The sequence below is a fragment of the Phodopus roborovskii genome, unplaced genomic scaffold (genome assembly GCF_943737965.1).
Source record: "Phodopus roborovskii unplaced genomic scaffold, PHOROB, whole genome shotgun sequence".
Classification (NCBI taxonomy): Eukaryota; Metazoa; Chordata; class Mammalia; order Rodentia; family Cricetidae; genus Phodopus; species Phodopus roborovskii.
The window spans coordinates 42,777,063-42,796,296 of NW_026126433.1; the positions used below are offsets into that span (position 1 = coordinate 42,777,063).

The window sequence follows — 19,234 nt, forward strand, 5'->3', positions numbered from 1 at the left end:
TTCTTACCAAAAGTGAAAATAGCACTTTAGTTTCTTTGTTTCTCTGTGTAACAGCCATGGTCATCCTGGAACTCACTCTAGACCAGGCTGACTTGGAACTCAGAGATCCACCAGCCTTTGCCTCCTGAGTGCTGGGATTAAATAAAATCTGACACTTTACTCTCCTTAATGGTAACATTTTACTAATTAAATTACTTTTCTTTTTGAGGGAGGGTCTCATTGTGTAGCTAATGCTGATCTCAAACTTGTAATTTATGATTGCCAGCTTTAGTCTCTTGTATTTATTTTTAATCTTGATATTTGTATCTTTTGTATTATAATTGCATAGTTACTTTTCCCAGTTGATTAGTTGGCTATACAAGGGATTATGGATGCATTATTTATATTATATAGGTATGGTGGCCTATATCTTTAATTCCAGTACTCGGGAGGAAGAGGCAAGCAGAACTCTGAGTTCAAGGCCAGCCAGAATTACATGTTAAGCCTCTTTAAATAATAATAAAAAAATGTTTTTAGCGTTATTGCCTGGCACATTGTTACCAGCTTGTTTGTGTACAGATGGACTACTTAATGATGCAAGAGACTTACAGTGTGGATGGGTTATCTAGCAACTCTGTATAGTTGGGTTGCTTTGTGCTGTCAGATTTTTGCACAAAAAAATAAATGTTAATTTATCTGATTCCTAGATGTTAGTATCCCTGATCATGAAATACCCAATTTTCCTTCTGTTCCTGCATTGAATATACAAAAGGAGAAAATATTGGTTATTCATCCCATCCAAATATTTAATAATTGAAAGTAGTTCAAAGCCCTCATTCCATAAACATTTGTTTTTTCAGTTATTATTTATTTATTGAGGTAGGACCTCACTATATAACCCAGGTCTGACTCCTGGAACTCACAGAGATCCACCTGCCTCTGCCTCCTGAGTGCTGAGATCAAAGGTGTGTACCACCACACCTGGCCCCATAAATATAACTTACGTGATGTGTCTCTCTTGCTTTGAATTTCAGTGCTATTAGGATAATAAATAGTATATACTATGAGAATGTAACTGGCAGTATTAACTAGCAAATTGGCTTGGAGGATTATTTGTTATTGAAGAAAAATACTAAAGTGAGTGAGAAAATAATTTAATTTTAAAGTTTATTTTTCGGGATAGGCCATCTTTTAAAGCTCTCTCTGGAGACTAGGCTTGTCTCAAACTCACAGAGATCCATCTGTTTGCCTCCTGGGTGCTGGAATTAAAAGTGTGGACCACCACCAACTAGCTTAATGTCTTTATTTTTTGAAATTAAGATATAATTACTATTATGTAAGGGAGATAATATTCTCTCTTTCTTTTTATTCTCTCCAACCCCTTCCCTCACATTCATGGTCTCTTTTTTCCTTATAGTTTTGCTCACACACTTCTAAATATGTAAATATAACCTGTTCAATCTGTTTAATGTCACTTGTGTGTATGAGTTCAGGTCTGATCACTTGGTATTGGATAATGAATTTGAGGGCTTTTCCCTGGGGAAGACTATTTCTCCTGCTGTCCTTTTCTCCTGTCAGGGTTCCTTTGTTTCCTGATCTTTGTCTAGTGCTGGGGCCTGGTAAGGCTGGCTTCCCATTCCATGTTAACATGTCTATTGGTGTCATCTTTGTTCAGCTCTTGTTTAGGCAGCCACACTGATGAGACTTCATGGGTGTATCTTCTGAAGTTTCTAGAATAGGTGATCATGTGGTATCCAGTTCTAGCTGATATATTTACAACACAGTTCCTCACCTAAGACTTAGAGATATCATCTGGGATAGGGGCCAGATTGTAAGAGCTAGAGGAAAATTAATTTTTAAATGAGACATTTTTGTTTAAAACAAGAATTGATAATAAAGAGAGGAAGACTAATTCCAGATGATGATGGAATCTAGAAAAGCAAATTCATACTTGGGTGGAAATTATTGTTGAGCAGCTGTTGTATTGTTGGATTATAAGCCACGTAGGACATCTGTCTTCTCAGTGGGGACTGAGAACTATGTGGCTTAGAAATAAATACCTGTCTTACTAATAATTGAACTTTTGGAGCATCACCTTTTAGTTTCATTTAAAAGTAGATATTTAGGTAGGAGATTTGTTAGTTGCATAGCAGAATGAGACATGGATTGGCCTGGGAGAATGCTGGGAAAATAAGAAGTCATAAGAACTGACTAAAACTGAGTTCTTAGTGAAAGGATCAAGGACAGTACCTATTGTAATGTTACTTAGATGTTTCTATCAGGCCCAAAGTAAAGTGGAGTCATCAGACCAGTTTTTATAAGTCCTAGATGCTAAAAGGAATTAGCCTGAATCTTAAGGAAGGTTAAAAAAAAAATAATGTCACCATGGGGGGTGGGTGATAGAGATTATAGCTCAGAAGTGTGTGTTTATAATGCCTGTGTGAACCCTGGGCTCTATCTCCAGCATCAGTAAAGATTCAAATTAATAGCTCGCTTGTTAGAAATACATTGAATTATTTTAAGCTGAATATTCTTAGTATATGCCAAAACAGTAAAGTTGGAGCCTCTTTCTGTGATGTTGGAGTTATATAGCTATTTGTGTTGGTTGCTGATAAATAAGTGCTTTAACTGAGGCACAGATCCTTTCAGCACTTTGATTTCAAGTTAGGAGATGTACCATTATACTTATTTGCTGTGATGCATTGACCACTTTCATAGCTTATATTAATAATGATAGTTTTATCTAGCCATGCCAGTTCATGGATCTATAACCCCAGCATTGTTTTGATAGAAGGTTAAATGCAAGGCTGGGACCAACTTGGGTTACATAGTGAGTTCTAGGCTGCCCTGGACCATGTGGTAATAACTTAGCTCAAAAAACAAAACAAATAACTCCCTCCTACAAACAAAGACCAGAGTGTTTATAGGGATAATAGTGCAGCCTTGAAAATTTAGTGGCTTAAAAAAACAATTTATAGCTGGGCAGTGGTGGCGTATACCTTTAATTCCAGTAGGCGAATCTCTGAGTTGGAGGCTAGCCTGGTCTACAGGGCAATTTCAGGACAGCCAAGGCTATACAGAGAAACTCTGTCTCGAAAAACAAAACACAAACCAATATTTGTATTTTTTAAAATGATAGTATGTGTCTGTGTGGAGAGTGAAGGTGTTCACAGAGGCCAGGAGCATTGAATCCCTCAGGCCTTACAGGTGGTGTGGGTTCTGGGAACTGAACTCTGATCCTCTGCAAGAGCAACATGTTCTCTTATTCATTGAGATACCTTACCAGCCTCAGATTTAATGTGCTTAACAGTTGGGGGTTAAAGGCATGTTTACCACCAAACCTGACCCCCTGATACTTTTTAAATAAGAGATTCTTGGTTATTTTTCTACTTGACTTTCAGTTAATAGTTTGTCTTATAGTTAGCTAAAAAACTTAAGGCCTATTATTACTAAAACAGAAAAAAAAATAGATTACTGGGATTTACTTCTGAACTTGACATAACATCTGGGTGCCCCCCCCCCCAATCCTCAAATAGTTTACTCTTTAACCTTCAGTTTGGCAGGAGTCGTGGTTATTTTTGGAGTATAGGCAGTAGAGCTAATCTAAACTCCTCAAGCAACCTGAAACAGTGACCTCATCAGCTCTTTCAGCTGAGCATGGCTTGTTCTGGATCATATTTTACGTGTTACTTGACCAGAGAGGAAACAATGGAGTTTAGGGGTACATAATGCATTGAAAAATGGAAAAGATGCTTAGGGCCTGAATCAAAATGTATTTATCTTGTTCAATGGAAGAGATTCTGCAGTGGCTATGATATTAAAATTGTAGGGCACAGTTACTGTGTCTCTACTTGTCTTAGTTTGGACAGTATCTTAAGATGACTCAGGCTGCTAGAACAAAATACCAGCAGAACTTAATTTTCTTATTATTCTATAGGGTAAAGTCTAAGAGTAATGTACCAGTATGGATGGTTTCTGGTCATGGATGTCTTTTAGTTTATAGAGATCTATCTGCCTCTTCACTGTATCCTCACATGCTAGAGAGAAAGGGAGAAATAAAGAACTCTGCTTCTTACAAAGGTAACAATCCTGTTCCTTTTATATATACATACATACATACAAATATACATACATAATGCCAGTGGTTACTATAGTTTCTGCACTAGAGTTGTAGAGTTGAATTTGGTTATATTTATTTATTTATTTATTTATTTTTTGAGACAGGGTTTCTCTGTATTGTTTTAGAGCCTGTCCTGGAAGTCACCTCTTTAGACCAGGCTGGCCTAGAACTCACAGAGATCCACCTGCCTCTGTCTCCCTAGTGCTGGGATTAAAAGCAAGCACCACCAACACTTGGCAAAGTTATATTTAATTTTAAATGATTCAGAATTATAGCTTCTCTCAATTGTAGTTATATTGTAATTACTTTTTTGTGTGTGTGTGTGTATGTATGTATGTGCATGTGCACATACTTGCATGTACAAGTATGCCACTGCATTCATGTTGGGTGTCCTCATGCATCTCAAGTGGCTGTCCTCACTTTTCACCTGTCTGTGGTTGGGTCTTTGCGCCTGTGTATACTAGGCTAACTAGACTGCAAGTTTCTGGGAATTCTCTTGTTTCTAGCTCCCATCTTTCCTATGAACACTGCAGTGACAGATGTGAGCTGGACCATATTTTGCTTTTCTGTGGCACCTGAGAATTTGAACTCATCCTTAATGCTTGTGTGGCAAGCACTTTTTTTTTTTTTTTTTTACCCACTAAACTATCTCCTCAGCCCCTAATTACATGATTCTCTAGAGAAATAGTTCCCCAAAAGGGTATTTATAATATCATTAAAGGATATGTAAGATGATCCAGTGGTGTATAGAAAAAGAATGTTGAATATTTATTTGGCATATATTCTAGAAAAAAGTACCTTTTTAAAATTATTACATTTTTCTTATTTTGTGTGTGTGCCATGGTGCATGTGTGAACTCTGAGGACAATTTGTTGGAGTTCATTTTCCTTCCACCACATAAATCCCAGGCATCAAACTCAGATTTGCAGGCTTGGTGCCAGGTCAGGTATGTTACTACTAAGCTATCTTGCTAGCCCTATTACATATTTTTTTAAATTATTTTTATTTTATTATTGTGTATATGGGCGCCTGTGGAGGCCAGAAGAGGGCATCCTGTTCCTTAGTACTAGAGTTACACAGACTATTGTGAGCAGCAATGTGGGTCTTGGGGAATTGAACCTGAGTCCTCTGAAAGAACAGGAAGTGCTCTTAAGCTCTGAGCCATCTTTTCAGCTCCCCTATTTTTGCACTTTTGAGCTAGGGTCATATTATGTAGCTTTGGCTGGCTGTTACTCAGTATGTAGCCCAAGTTGACCTCTAACTCTTGGCAGCTCTCTTGCCTCAGCCTGTCAAGTGCTGGGATTACAAAGGTGTGTTTGGCTAGCCTTACTATTTAATGCAGTCTGATTGTATATGTACACATAAATATTGGGGTAGATACCCAAAGTTTACATTGAAGTTCACGAATAAAATTTTGATCACTGTTCCTTTCTGCAGAGGTTTTAACATAAAATTCTACTAATGTATAACACCTTCGGAATAGCTACATGTTGAATATCCCTTCCTTCCATAAAGTGTGCTGCAGGACCAGAATTATTTTACATTTCAGTTTTTCAGATTAGCGTTTGTTGTTGCAGTATTGGGCATTGAACCCAGGGCCTCATGTGTGCTGGCCAAGCACTCTGTTAAACCATACTTTAAGCCCAGATTTGGGAATATTTGCATACAAACAATGTGAACATCTGAAATGTTCTAAAATTTGAAACTGACTGAGGATCATGGTAATTCTCAGAAAGTTTCACAATTTGGGGGCACGAAGTCTTTTTGTTTATGGTTTCTTATTGTTTTCTTTGAGGACAGGGTCTCATGTAGCACACACCAACTTTGAACTTGCTATGTGTCCAAGGATAAACTTGAACTCATAGGCCTTCCTTTACTTAAGAGCTGGGACTATAGGCATTTGTTACCATATCCAGCTTTCTATTTTATAGATGAAAGAAGCAAAGTCTAGTGGGCTCATCGAGGTGCAGTGCATGAACAGCTTCTCTCATTTGCTGGGATCTAGAACTGCTACTTTTTAGTCTGGGACTGATTTTGCTCAGTTTTTATTTTTAGAAACTGCTATGGTTTGCATAAGCATTCACAGGTTTTTATGTTTCTGACTTACTAATAAGGTCTATCAACTTATCTCAAAGAAGATCCCTTTTTGAAAGAAACTTAAGCCATTTTCTCTCCCGAAAGACTATCCTGTGAACTCTGGAAATGAGGTGAACATCATGTCTCTCTTGTCCCCACTTCTCAGGACAGGGCATAGAGGCTGGCCAAGCCTTTTCTAGAGCAATATGACAAGTTAACACATTCCCAGCCCCCCCAGAGAGGATGCTCTTTAGTTATGAGAAAGGTTTTTGGTAGCTGCTGTTTTATAGTCTGAAATGAATAATGGTGGGATGAGGGTGTGGTGTGGTAGACAGTTTAATTCTAGAAATGGAAGAATAGATCAGTTACTTCTAACTTACCATGATACAGTGGTCTGCTTTATGACCAGTAATGAAATTACCTATTTTACAGGACTTTTACAATAATGTAATTAACTTTAAACCTGTAGATTCAGGCTTGAGGAGATTACTGAGATGCTGAAGAATATAAATAGTGACTAATGAAGACAAACCAAGTGCTGTGTGAGAAATGCTTTATCAAAATACATCCAAATAGGGTGGGAGAGGTGGCTCAGAGGTTAAGAGCACTTACTTGACTTGGAGAGGACTTGGGCTCATTTCTCAGCACCTGCATGGTGGCTCACAAACTATCTCTTCTGACCTCAGACACTAGGCCTATATGTGGTATACATACATACATGCATGTAAAGAAACCTCATTCATAAACCTTTGTTTTAAAATTAAGACACATCAAAGGAGGGAAAATAAGCTAGCTGTTGTGGCTCACAGTTGTGGCCCTAGCTTTGGGGAATCTGAGGCAGAAAGGTCCCCATGGATTTGAGACTTACCCTGAGTGAAGTACAGAGTGGTGAGACCCTGTCTCAAACAAAATTAAACCAAATAGACAAGAGTGAGAGGAAGAAGTAATTTGCTCTGGAAATAGCTTTTATACAGCTATTCACACCCTGTGTTGGCACTGTCTATTGTTTGCAGTATTTCTACTTCTCCACTATGGTCTGCTACAAGCATTCTTTGGGCAGCTGCCTCTTCAGAGGGCAGTTTTTGTGAAATAGCATAGGTTTCTGTAAAAGGGAGAAGTAGAGGGTGAGGATAAGGATGGGCTTCTAAGATAATTGTTAAGGAAATGAAAGGGCTCTTGAAAGATTGGAGGACGGTGCCTGGATGTTCGGTCTTAGGTCATAATCATACTTTGTCTTTTACCACTGCCTTTTGTTCAAGACACTGAAAGGGCTAAACAAAACTCTGGCCTGAATAATATTATTCTTTGCTCTTTGGAATTTGTAGGAGGTGGCAGTAAGGTCCTGGAGAGGGGTGGGAATGTTATATAAGCATTAAAGAAATAAGATACATTCCCTAGTTCTAGTTAGGGTTTTGCTACAGAGGTAAGTCTGGTGAAAATTAGTAGAATTAGCTGAAGTAATGTTTGCCACTATGTAAAATGAGCTAAGATGGTTTAGTGGCAATTCTCTCTCTTTCACATACCTTCGTATGGCCAATATAGCACTCACAGAGATCCGTTTGCCTCTGCCTCCCAAGAACTGGGATCAAAGGTGTGGGTCAGTCGGCCTGCTTATAATCTTATGTGTCTTTGCTTATAATAGGCTTGACACTGCATCCAAATGACCAAAGGTTAGGTTGCTTTGCAAGGGCTTGATTTCTACTATTTGTGCGGAAACAAGATTCAGAATCTTGACTCATGTATTCATTTTGTGGAAACAAATGTTTCACAGAGTTTGTGGAAACAAGTGTTACTAACAGTGGGAAATCTTGCTTAGAGAGCAGTCAGTGCTGAAGGTAGTTTTGTGTTAATTAATTTGAGGTTCTTAGATAGCAGCTTGTTATTAGATTTGTGTTTGCGGTTTCAAGTTTTATCTCAGTTCCTTCTTTCCCATGTGGAAAAATATAACACTGTCAGCTACTGAAGAAAGAAGGGAAAGAGTTGACAGTTAGCCTCCCCCCCCACTCCAAAGTATGTCTCTTTATGGAATTACATACAGGGAGGCATGGGTGGGGGTTAGCTACTGAATAGTTAATATTGTGTACCCATACAAAAGATTGATTCTTATGGTAAACCTATGAATTGTTAAATATCCTTGTCTATTTTATTTATTGTCTTTTTCAGGGGCTTTTCTAATTATTTTATTTCTTTTTTCCCAAATCCAGGCTGGATACAGCAAATATCATTTTCAAGATGTCCAGCAAAGGGAGCAGCACAGATGGCATAACAGATTTAGTTAATGGTAAGGGACCAAAGGTGAAACTCTTTACTGTCACTTGAGGCCTCTCCCCTCGCTAAGGGAGAGTGGAGACCTGGATTTAGTGGGACAAAGGAGACCTTTGTATGTTGTTTGAGTATGAGAAAAGCACACAGCCATTATCTTGGATTGCCTGGTACTTTTGCTCTTTCAAATTGTATCTGTTGTTTTCAGAAGATGAATGCAGAGATGCTTCTTTCTTTTTTTAATTTTTGTGTTGTATATGCTTTTTTTGTCTGTTTGACTGTCTGTGCACCACTTTTGTTTTGTGCCTGGTGCCTGCAGAGGCCAGAAGAGGGCATTAGATCCTTGTACTGGAGTTACAGATAGTTGTGAACTACCATGTGGATGCTGGGTCCTCTGAAAGAGCAGCTGGTACTCTTAGCTGCCTGAACCTTCCCTCTAACCCCAGAGATACAGTGACCTTTTGGTAAAGTGGTTTGGACTTTTGAAAGCCTGTTTACAGAAGGGCGTACTTAAGAAATATTACTAAAAAGAAAAGTAAGGTAGAGGGAGTTTCAGGGAAGACTTAATTGAAAAGTCTGTTTCTATGGTAGATAATAGTTTCAGAGTGATAAGAAATCAAGTTACTGATCTGGGAGTGTGCCTCAATGATAGAGTCCATGAGGCCCTTGGTTCAGTCACCAGTGCCAAAAGGAGGAGGAGAGGTAGAGAGAGAAAAGTTAAAACCAAAACTATCCAAAATCAGGTCTTCCTTACCTCCCTTTAACATTGGGCTTAATTCAAAGGGACAGGAGTCTAGAGAAATTTTTGGTATTTGTGTGTGTGTGTAGATGCCAGGTGGGCATAGTGTGGCCACATGTAATTCCAGTGCTCAGAAAGTGGAGACAGGAGAGGTCCCTAAACAAGCTACCCAGCTAGATTAACTGTATCAATAAGCTCTGGGTTCAGTTGACAGACTATTTCAGTAAGGTGGAAAGTGATGAGTGAGACGCCTGATGTCAACCTTAGGCCTCTGCTGTGTGTCCTACACCCCCCTGCAAACATAGCACATAGTCACATGCAAACACCACACACAGTAGAAAAGGGTTCACCAATCACAGTCATACCCCTTTATGTAGTGTTTGAGTTGCTTTTGTACAAGTGAGATTCAGTAGTTAAGGTAGTGATCAATGGTCTTTAACTTAGACCATCTGGGTCTGTACAGGAAAAAAAAAAAAAATCTAGATCCTAAAGTAGATTTTGGTCAATGACTACTAAGCCCTTCTTCAAGCATGTGATTGATATATATATATATATATATATATATATATACACACACACACACACACACATACATACTCTGTCCCTTATATTAATGTGCTACCACCTTCACAGTCTAAATTTGTTAATCACAACTTTTAAAGTTTTATATTCCATTTATTTAGTGTTCAAGGGTGCCCATCCTTTAGTAGAATCAGGTTCCCCTCTATCCTGTGAGTCCTGGAGATCAAAATTTGTGTTGTCAGGCTTCATGACAAATGCTTCTACCTGGTGGACCATCTTGCTGGCCCTTGTTAATCATAATTTTCACAGTAAATTCCAGGAGTTTGCATCTAGGGCTCTGTTATGTGTTGTGTGCAGGAATATAGTATTAGGCATTTAACCTGGAACCTTGTACATACCAAATAGGTACTCTACCATTGAACTGTACCTTCAGCTCTAGGTATGCTTTTATCCCTTCTAGCCAACCCCAAGCTTAAGCCCAGCTGCATTTAAACACATCTGTTATACTTAATCAGCATATGTAATTCTCAGATCTGCTTTCTAGTTCACACACACACACACACACACACACAGACCCTTTACTTTCTTCTACCTCCTAGCCCAGTTTTCTGAGACAGAATCTTTGTGAGTTTGAGGCCAATGTGGGCTACATAATGAGACCATATCTAAAACCAAGATAACTAATTGAAGTAAATTAAAATACATTTGCTAGAAAGGGGCAAGTGAAAATCTGTGCTAAGTGATCATAATGATCAACATCAACTTAAAGACTGACTAGCACTATAGCTCAGTGGATAAAGTTGTTTGCCACCTACCTGGTTGATGCCTGAGTTTGATCCTGGAGCACACATGGTTGAAGGAAGAAACTCACACCTTTAAGTTGTCCTTTTATAGCCACATGTTCATTGTGGCACACCCCCCCCCCCCATAAATTAATGTCATAGTAATAAAAAGTCTTTAAGGGAGAAAGTTAGCACGAAAGCAGGTGTGGGAAGTGGCATGAGCCACTGTGCTTTTTGTCAGTTACCATCTTCTCATTAAACGATGGCTAGCTGTGTTAGTTCTTGCTGAGGTATTTTTTCTTATTGATTATTTTCAATTTAAATAGTGCCTTGTTAGCTGGGCATTGGTTAGCTGGGCATTGGTGGCCAAAATCTTTAATTCCAGCACTTGGGAGGCAGAGGCAAGTGGATCTCTGAGTTTGAGTCCAGCCTAGTCTACAGAGCTAGTTCCAGGACAGGCTCCAAAGTAAAAGCAATACAGAGAAACCTTGTCTGGGAAAACAAAAAAAGAAAGAAAGAAATGGTGCCTTGTTATTGCTGGAGATTTTAAAATTGTTTTCTGTAATCAGTATATGCCTGTCAAACAGAGCATAGCCTAATACCAGGTGTGGTGGTGTATGCCTGTGATCTCAGCATTCAGAAAGTAAATGAGAATTTCCACAATTAGAGATCAGTCTGCTTTATTTACATAATGAGTTCCAGGCCAGGGTTATATTGGGAGATCATGTCTCAAACAGAGGGCACAATCTAAGGTAGTTGCATAAGACACACACTTTTTTTTTTTTTTTCCTGAGACAGGGTTTCTCTGTGTACCAGCTCTGGCTGTCCTGGAAAACTCTTTGTAGACTGGTTAGCTTTGAACTCACAAAGACTGTCTTGGCTTCTCAAGTGTTAGGATTACAGGCATGAATGCCTCTGCTTCCCAAGTGCTGGGATTAAAGGAGTGCATCGCTACCACCTGGCCACACTGCTGTTTTCCTTGTTTTGTTTTTTAATTAAGATTTATTCTCTCTCTCTCTCTCTCTCTCTCTCTCTCTCTCTGTGTGTGTGTGTGTGCGCGTGTGCGCGTGCACGCGCACGCGCGCGCACACACACACACACATTTTTGTGAGACAGGGTTTCTCTGTGTAGCTCTACTGTCCTGGAACTTCGTAGACCAAGCTGGCTTCAACCTCAGAGATCCACCTGTCTCTGCTTCCCAAGTGCTGGGGTTAAAGGCATGCACCACCATCACCTGACCAAAAGTTTACTCTTAACAGTTTCATGCATGAATAAAATATATCATGATCATATCCACCCGCATTTTCCCCCATTCCCTTTGAACTCCTCTCGTATGTTCTCCCCAACCTTCATGCTGTCATTGTGTGTTTTTTTCTTTTTTCTTTTCTTTTTTTTTTTAATAACACATTAAATTTAGTTTGTGCTTCTAGCAGTCACATGGTTGGGAGACCATCCACAGGAGCATGGGTAATCTACCAGTTGCCATGCTGATGAAGAGCGTGGTTTCCAATCAGTTTCCAAAAAGCTCCTTAGTCGGGGTAGGGCTTCTCGAGCCCTCACCTGTCTATGCTGGAGTGCTAACTGACTTGTTCTTTTGCAGGTTATGTGCAGGAAACCACAGCTGCTGTGAGAACAGTTTTCAACACACCTCTCCATTCTCCAGCTGTTACATTCTTTCTGCCCCTTCTTTTGTGATAGATACTTCCTGAGCCTTGGCAGTTGATAATTGTCCTATTTATGATTGAGCACTACATAGTCATTTATTCTTAGCACTTTGGCCAACAAGTCTCTGTATTAACCATTGCTCGCTGAAAAAAGGAACACCTATCTCTGAATATAAACACAGATATTTAGAAAGCAGTTTAACATGCTGACTTAGCAAAACAACAATAGGTTTCACCTGTGGACTTCTGTAGCCATGAGCTTTTGAATCCCCCCCCCTTTTTTTTTTTTTTTTTTTTTTTTTTTTTTTGTTTGTTTGTTTGTTTTGTTTTTCTGAGACAGGGTTTCTCTGTGTACCCTGAGCAATCTCAGAAAGCAATTGGCTATTCAAGTGACAGCCATGCCACTATTGCATCAGTGAGCCTGTGGGCAGGGTGTAGCATACAGGTTCCAAAGTTGGGTAAGTGTTAGTGGCTTGTTTGCATTTTGTTTGTTTTGTTGTTGTTTTGAGTAAGGGTCTCACTGTGTACTCATGCCTGACCTGGAGCTCATGATGTAGATCAGGCTGGCCTCAAACACAAGAGATCCGTCTGCCTCTGCATCCTAAGTGCCGAAATTAAAGGTGTATACTACCATGCCTGGCTGTTGGTATATTTTCAAAAAGGGGGGTAGGGTAGTTACTGTATTTTATGTATATGGATGTTTTGCTCGAATGATGTCAGTGCACCATGCACCTGCAGTGTCTGAAGTGCAAAGACTTGTACATACAGTGCCTGAAAGTCTTCCTGATCCCCTTCCTAACTATTTTTCTTTTGTATCTATGCATTAATGTCCAGGAAGCCTGTCTAGCAGTCCAGAAGAGATGTCTGGAGCTGAAGAGGGGAGGGAAACATCCTCAGGTATTGAAGTAGAGGCCTCAGACCTGAGTTTGAGTTTGACTGGGGATGATGGTGGCCCCAACCGCACCAGCACAGAAAGTCGAGGCACAGACACAGAGAGCTCAGGTGAAGAAAAGGACTCTGACAGCATGGAGGACACTGGTCATTACTCCATCAATGATGACAGCCGAGTCCATGACCACTCAGAAGAAGAGGAAGAGGAACAACCTCGGCACCGAGTACAGCGCAAACGGGCCAGCCGTGATCAGGACTCCTCAGATGATGAACGAGCCCTGGAAGACTGGGTATCCTCAGAGACAACAGCTTTGCCCCGACCTCGCTGGAAAGCCCTTCCTGCCCTTCGGGAGCGGGAGCTGGGTTCAAGTGCCCGTTTTGTGTATGAGGCTTGTGGGGCAAGAGTCTTTGTACAGCGTTTCCGCCTGCAACATGGGCTTGAGGGCCATACTGGTTGTGTCAATACCTTGCACTTTAACCAGCGTGGGACCTGGCTGGCCAGTGGCAGTGATGACTTGAAGGTGGTGGTGTGGGATTGGGTGAGACGGCAACCAGTACTGGACTTTGAGAGTGGCCACAAAAGTAATGTCTTCCAGGTAAGACAAAGAGACATCATAGTAACTTGAGAAAATGAAGTGTGAGGGTAGACAAAATTGAGTTGCTGCCAAGAACAGAAGCTAGTAGCAAGCTGTGATTGGAATTAGATATCAGGACTCGATTGAGCCATAGACTCCATAATGATACACTGAGAGACCCATGGCAGCCTTTTGTTTCCTTGTACATAAGGACAATTGTACAAGTTATCCATATGGATAGGAAACTTAAAATAGGTGTATCGATACAAGGCAGTGTAGTAAAGTGCACAGACTCTTGAACCAAACTGCTTGGTTTCCAAATCCTAGCCCTATGTAAGTTTGAACAATTACCTAACTTGAAGTTTATGTAGCTATGAAATAGGGTTTGTAACAACTTATCAGAACTAAGTAACAGCTCAGTAGTAGGTACTTGCTAAGACTCTGAGTTCTTTTTCCCGTCCTCAAGAAAAAGAAAACAAGGGGAGCTGAATACTTAGATTCATGGCTGGTATTTAATCACATTTGATAAAATTTGGCTAATAGTGATTATTCCATGGAGCTATTACACCTTTCCATATTGTCCCATTGTCTATACTGGTACTAGCCATTCATCCATAAGCATGTCCTTTTTCCTTCTTTCCAGGTTCCTTTCCTTTTGTGGCAGATTTATGTTTGTTTGGTAAATGAAGATTTGTCCTTGCTTATTCCTTGCTTTATTCCCCTGTAAGACACAATTGCAATTTTCCAGTGTTTAGTTATGTTGGGTTCATCCTTCCAGAGCCATCCAGAATGTACTTTTATGTCAGAATGACTTCCTTTCTCTTCCTTTTACTTTACCTCTGAAAGGATTTGGGCTAAGCTATCTGTACAGACAGTAGGAAAGGCACATCCAGCTGCACAAGGAAAGGGTGACAAGGGGCCATCAACACATTTTTCTCTTGTTTCCTCTTTAATTATTTTGTGTCCCTTTTTCATTTTTACATCTTCAGGCCAAGTTCCTTCCTAACAGTGGTGATTCCACCCTGGCTATGTGTGCCAGGGATGGGCAGGTCCGTGTAGCAGAATTGTCTGCTACACAGTGCTGCAAGAACACAAAGCGTGTGGCCCAGCACAAAGGAGCATCCCACAAGGTAAGTAAGCCTTTGTTCCCAGATTGTGAATTCATGTCTGTAGTTAGGTATCTACCTGTTGCACTGACCATGCCCATTTGGTCACAGTCACGGGTGTGGATGTGTTTGGGGCAGGGGTCCCCGCTAGGTCTGGGTGACATCCATGGACCGGGAACCCATGGCAGTTACCTGTTTCATGTGTAAGTGAATTCTCCCGGAATAAAACTTACTTAACCTATACTGAGTCCAGTGAATCTTAATTCCCACTCACATATCCTCTGTGGATCTCAGTGTTTTCACTTGTGTTCCCTGTATTGTCTTCACCTGCCTTACTTCATTCAGCCCCTAGATTTATTTGTTAACAGCTGTCCTAAAGTTCCTAAAAACCAGTATTTCAGATAGTTACTGTTTTTCCATGCCATGCAAAGGATGATACTCTCTTAACAAATCTGAGGATATTTAGAGGAATCCAGAAGGCTCAAGACATATGAAAAATACCCACTTCTTTGATTTTTTTTTTTCCCCTCACTTTGATTTTTAAGTTTAGTTCCCACCCACTAGGTAACTTTTAGAGTTAAGATACAGAAATAGAAAAAGAAAGAAGTTTCTTTATTGTTTGTCTGCAGGCCTGAATGTAATGGACATTATTTTAAAATAAGTCCTTTGTGCTTTTTGAGACAGGGTTCCTCTGTAGTGATAGCTATCCTGGAACTCATTGTGTCAGCCAGGCTGGCCTCTAACTCAAAGAGATCCACCTGCCTCTGCCTCCCTAGGTAGTGCTGGGATTAAAGGTGTGTGCTACCACACCTGACTTAGAATGGGCTCTTAATAGTTGATATTTTCCTTCACTGTCTGTGTTCATATCTTTTGGGATTTGGTTAAAATAGAAAATTAATTGTCCTGTGACCTTTATAGAATAAATGGACTATTAATTCACACAGAGTTAATAAGCTTAAATTATTTCCTTTCTTAGGATTTTTAAAGATTTATTCATTATGTACACAGTGTTCTGCCTGCATGTATGCCTGCATGCCAGAAGAGGGCACCAGATCTCATTATAGGTAGTTGTGAGCCATCATGTGGTTGCTAGGAATTGAACTCAGGATCTCTGAAGAGCAGCCAGTGCTCTGAGTCATTTCTATAGCCCCCTTCTTCCCTTCTTAGGATTTTATAACAAAATTTCACTTGCTAAGACTTTTTCACTATGTAGACCAGGTTGCTCTTGAACTCACAAAGATCTCCCTGCCTAGCCTGCTAAGACACTTGAATCACTTCCCTTCTTAAATGTAAGTCAATGAACTTGATTCCCTCTGATACTTAGAAACCACATTCTTTCCCTTTCTTTCTTTCAGTTGGCCCTAGAACCAGATTCTCCCTGTACGTTCCTGTCAGCTGGTGAAGATGCTGTTGTCTTCACCATTGACCTGAGACAAGATCGGCCAGCTTCGTAAGTTTAGCCATAATATCTTTTTTTTTTTTTTTTAAAGATTTGTTTTAGATTTAGCCAGGTGGTGGTGGGACATGACTTTAATCCCAGGAGGCAGAGTCGGGTGAATCTCTGAGTTGGAGGAGAGCCAGGGCACACAGATGTGTTTTATTTTTATACTTGATCTTAGCCAAAATGCCTAGAAGTGCTGATATATTTTCAAGTTTGTGTATGTGTATATATCTGTGTGGGGGTATGTACACATGAATACAGATGTTCACAGAGGCCCCTAGAAGATCCCTTGGAAGCTAGAGTACAGGTGGTTATGAACCACACAACAAGGATGCTGAAAGCCAAACTCTGGTCCTGTGCCAAAGCAATATGTACTCTTAACCTCTGGGCCATCTTTCTAATCCACATTTTTTCATTGCAAAACTCTATTCCTTGGTCTTGAAAATGCTCTACATGTCATGGTAATGTTACTCTTAGGTTCACCAGAATATAGTACCTTTGAGCCTATGTATGATAAGAGATAGCTTCAAGTTTTGGAGAAATCCTTACTTACTTACTTACTTACTTACTTACTTACTTACTTGCCTAATATTTTCCAGAGAGAGCTCACTTTTTATAGGTAGACTTTAATGATTTGGTAGACTTCTGCTTTTCATTCACCTAAGTACCCACATTCAGCTTACCAGAAGAAGCACATTACTCTACATTCTAGCTTAAAGATAGACTCTTATATCTTATAAATGTCCAGTCGAATTACAGGAACATAAAGGATAAGTCTTGAAAATAAGATTGATGCTACAATAGAGTTTTGTTGTATTATACATAATTTGTACATGGAAGTCTGTTTTCCTTTTTTTTTTTTTTTGAGACTGGGTCTCTCTGTATTGCTTTGGAACCTGTCCTGGAATTAGCTCTGCAGACCAGCCTGGACTCAAACTCCACCTGCCTCTGCCTCCCAAGTGGGATTAAAGGCGTGCACCACCAACGCTCAGCTTTTTTGTCATTTTTATCTTACTGTTAGTGTGTGTATGTACACAGTATGGATGTATGTGTGTGCATGTGCCATGGTATGTATATGGAGGTCAGAGGACAACTTTGTGGAGTTGGTTTTCTCCTTCTACCTTTATGTGGGTTCCAGGAATTGTCCTCAGGTTACCAGGCTTGTACATTAAGTACTTTACCCACTAAACCATCACTGGTTGAAAAACAAATGTCTTTTGTGGGTCCAGGCAGATCAAGTCAAATCTCAGTCCAGTTATTACTAGTTAAATAACTTTATGTAACTTACTGAATTTCAGTATCTTTGTTTATATTATATCTCCCTCCCTTTCTGGAAGTCTTATCTATACATTACCATTCATACATAGATGCATACATTGTCTGTTTTCATTTTTGTTGGTTTTACAATAATTACATCTTAAACTCAAGTAATGAAAACTCATAGACAAAATAGAAATGCTCCTTATGTATCTTTTCCCATTTTTCTAGCTATTGATAACCATTGTTAATAATTTTGAGTATTTTTCCTGTCATTTTTTTAAATATAGTTACATGTGTGCTTTTCGATGATCTCTATACTTTTTAAAGGTAAGGTCTCATGTTGCCCAGACTGGCCTAGAACTCAGTTTAGTCAAGGATAACTGTGAATTTTTGATGATCCTACCTTTCACACCACCATGCCTGGCATCTGTATTCTTTTAATGGAAAGTTGTATAAATTTTAAAATCAAAAATCTCACTGTCCAGAACAGTTCTAAGCTAGAGTGGCTTTGACCATGAAGAGAGAATGCTAAGATTATTTCTTTATGAAAAAATTTGTTATGGTGGTTGTCTTTTTCTTGTTTCCATTTCCATTATTCTAAAGTGAATAAAAGCTTAAAATAAAAAACAAAAGCTCAGTTAGGTTCATTTTTAATGATTTCTTTTTTATTTTATGTGCATTGGTGTTTTGCCTGCATGTCTGTGTGAGAGATCCCACGAAACTGGAGTTACAGACATTTGTGAGCTGCCATGTGGTTGCCAGGGATTGAACTCGGGTTCCCTGGAAGAGCAGCCTGTTATGAGTAAGGTTTTTCCGCCAGCCTGGTCCCAGAGCTGCGGCAGCCCCAAACAACACACAGAGAGACACTGTATTAGATATAAAGCTGGTGGCCTCTTTCTCATGTTTCTTATTGACTGGCTCTGTCTTAATGATTTCTATTAATCTAAGCATTTCCACGTGGTCTCATTTATTGGAGAGAGGGGCTGGCATTCTTCTCTCCATCCTCCATCTTGAATCTCCTCCCTAGTACTTCCTCTCTCCTCCTTGTCTCCTAGTCCCTCCTATCTTGCTTTCCTATTGGCCAACACTGCTTTATTCATTAACCAATAAGAGAAACATATTTACAGAATGACATCTCCCATCATCTCTTTCTGTCTAAAATAAAAAGAAGAGTTTTAACCTTAACATAGTAAAATATATTACACAACAGTTATCAAATAAGAACCACAGTTAATATATTTAGTCCATTAACATTTAGTAAGACTTAAAGAAAATATTCTATCATTTATCCTATCTTTGTGAGTCTAAAGTCTTACGTGTAATTTATCTTTACTCCTAACTAAGGAAAACTATAACCATAACTATCTGTCTTCAACTCCTTCAAAGACCACAGAAGGATAATACATAAACTCTAGAAATGACAGAGGCAACTCACTACCTGGTCAGGCACCTGAAGTTCTTCTGTAATGTTCCATCTTCAGCCTATAGGCCATAGTGTGTCTGGCAGACTCCTCAGCAAAGCAGAAAACTTTAAACTATCTACCTGTATTGGCAGTTTGTCAGTCACTTTTCTCTGTGTCCTGCAGAATGTCTGGCAGACTCTTCCATGAAGCAGAACTCTGTGGCAATGTTCATCTTGTATCAGCAGTTACTTTTCTGTGGGTCCTGCATGTCCAGTTTATACAGCATAAAGTCAAACAGTCCAGACAAGAGCAGTATCTTGCCCAAATGGCTAGTCTTACAATATTGAAAGTAAACTCCATAATGAATTTCTTTGACGTCCATCTTCTTTTCTGACACAGGCGGTATTGCCAGGA

General features: G+C 39.6%; 1 protein-coding gene across 6 annotated transcripts in view; it reads left to right on the plus strand.

Moving 5' to 3' along the window:
• Dcaf8 (DDB1 and CUL4 associated factor 8) overlaps window positions 1-19,234 on the plus strand; it is a 43,650-nt gene that overhangs the window by 9,660 nt on the left and 14,756 nt on the right. For all 6 annotated transcript variants that reach the window (XM_051186305.1, XM_051186308.1, XM_051186303.1 and 3 more), the window contains 4 exons: window positions 8,380-8,456; window positions 12,979-13,631; window positions 14,600-14,740; window positions 16,072-16,166. In XM_051186305.1, coding sequence (XP_051042262.1) covers window positions 8,408-8,456; window positions 12,979-13,631; window positions 14,600-14,740; window positions 16,072-16,166 — 938 coding nt within the window. In that variant the 5' untranslated portion in view covers window positions 8,380-8,407. The remainder of the gene's footprint in view (window positions 1-8,379; window positions 8,457-12,978; window positions 13,632-14,599; window positions 14,741-16,071; window positions 16,167-19,234) is intronic.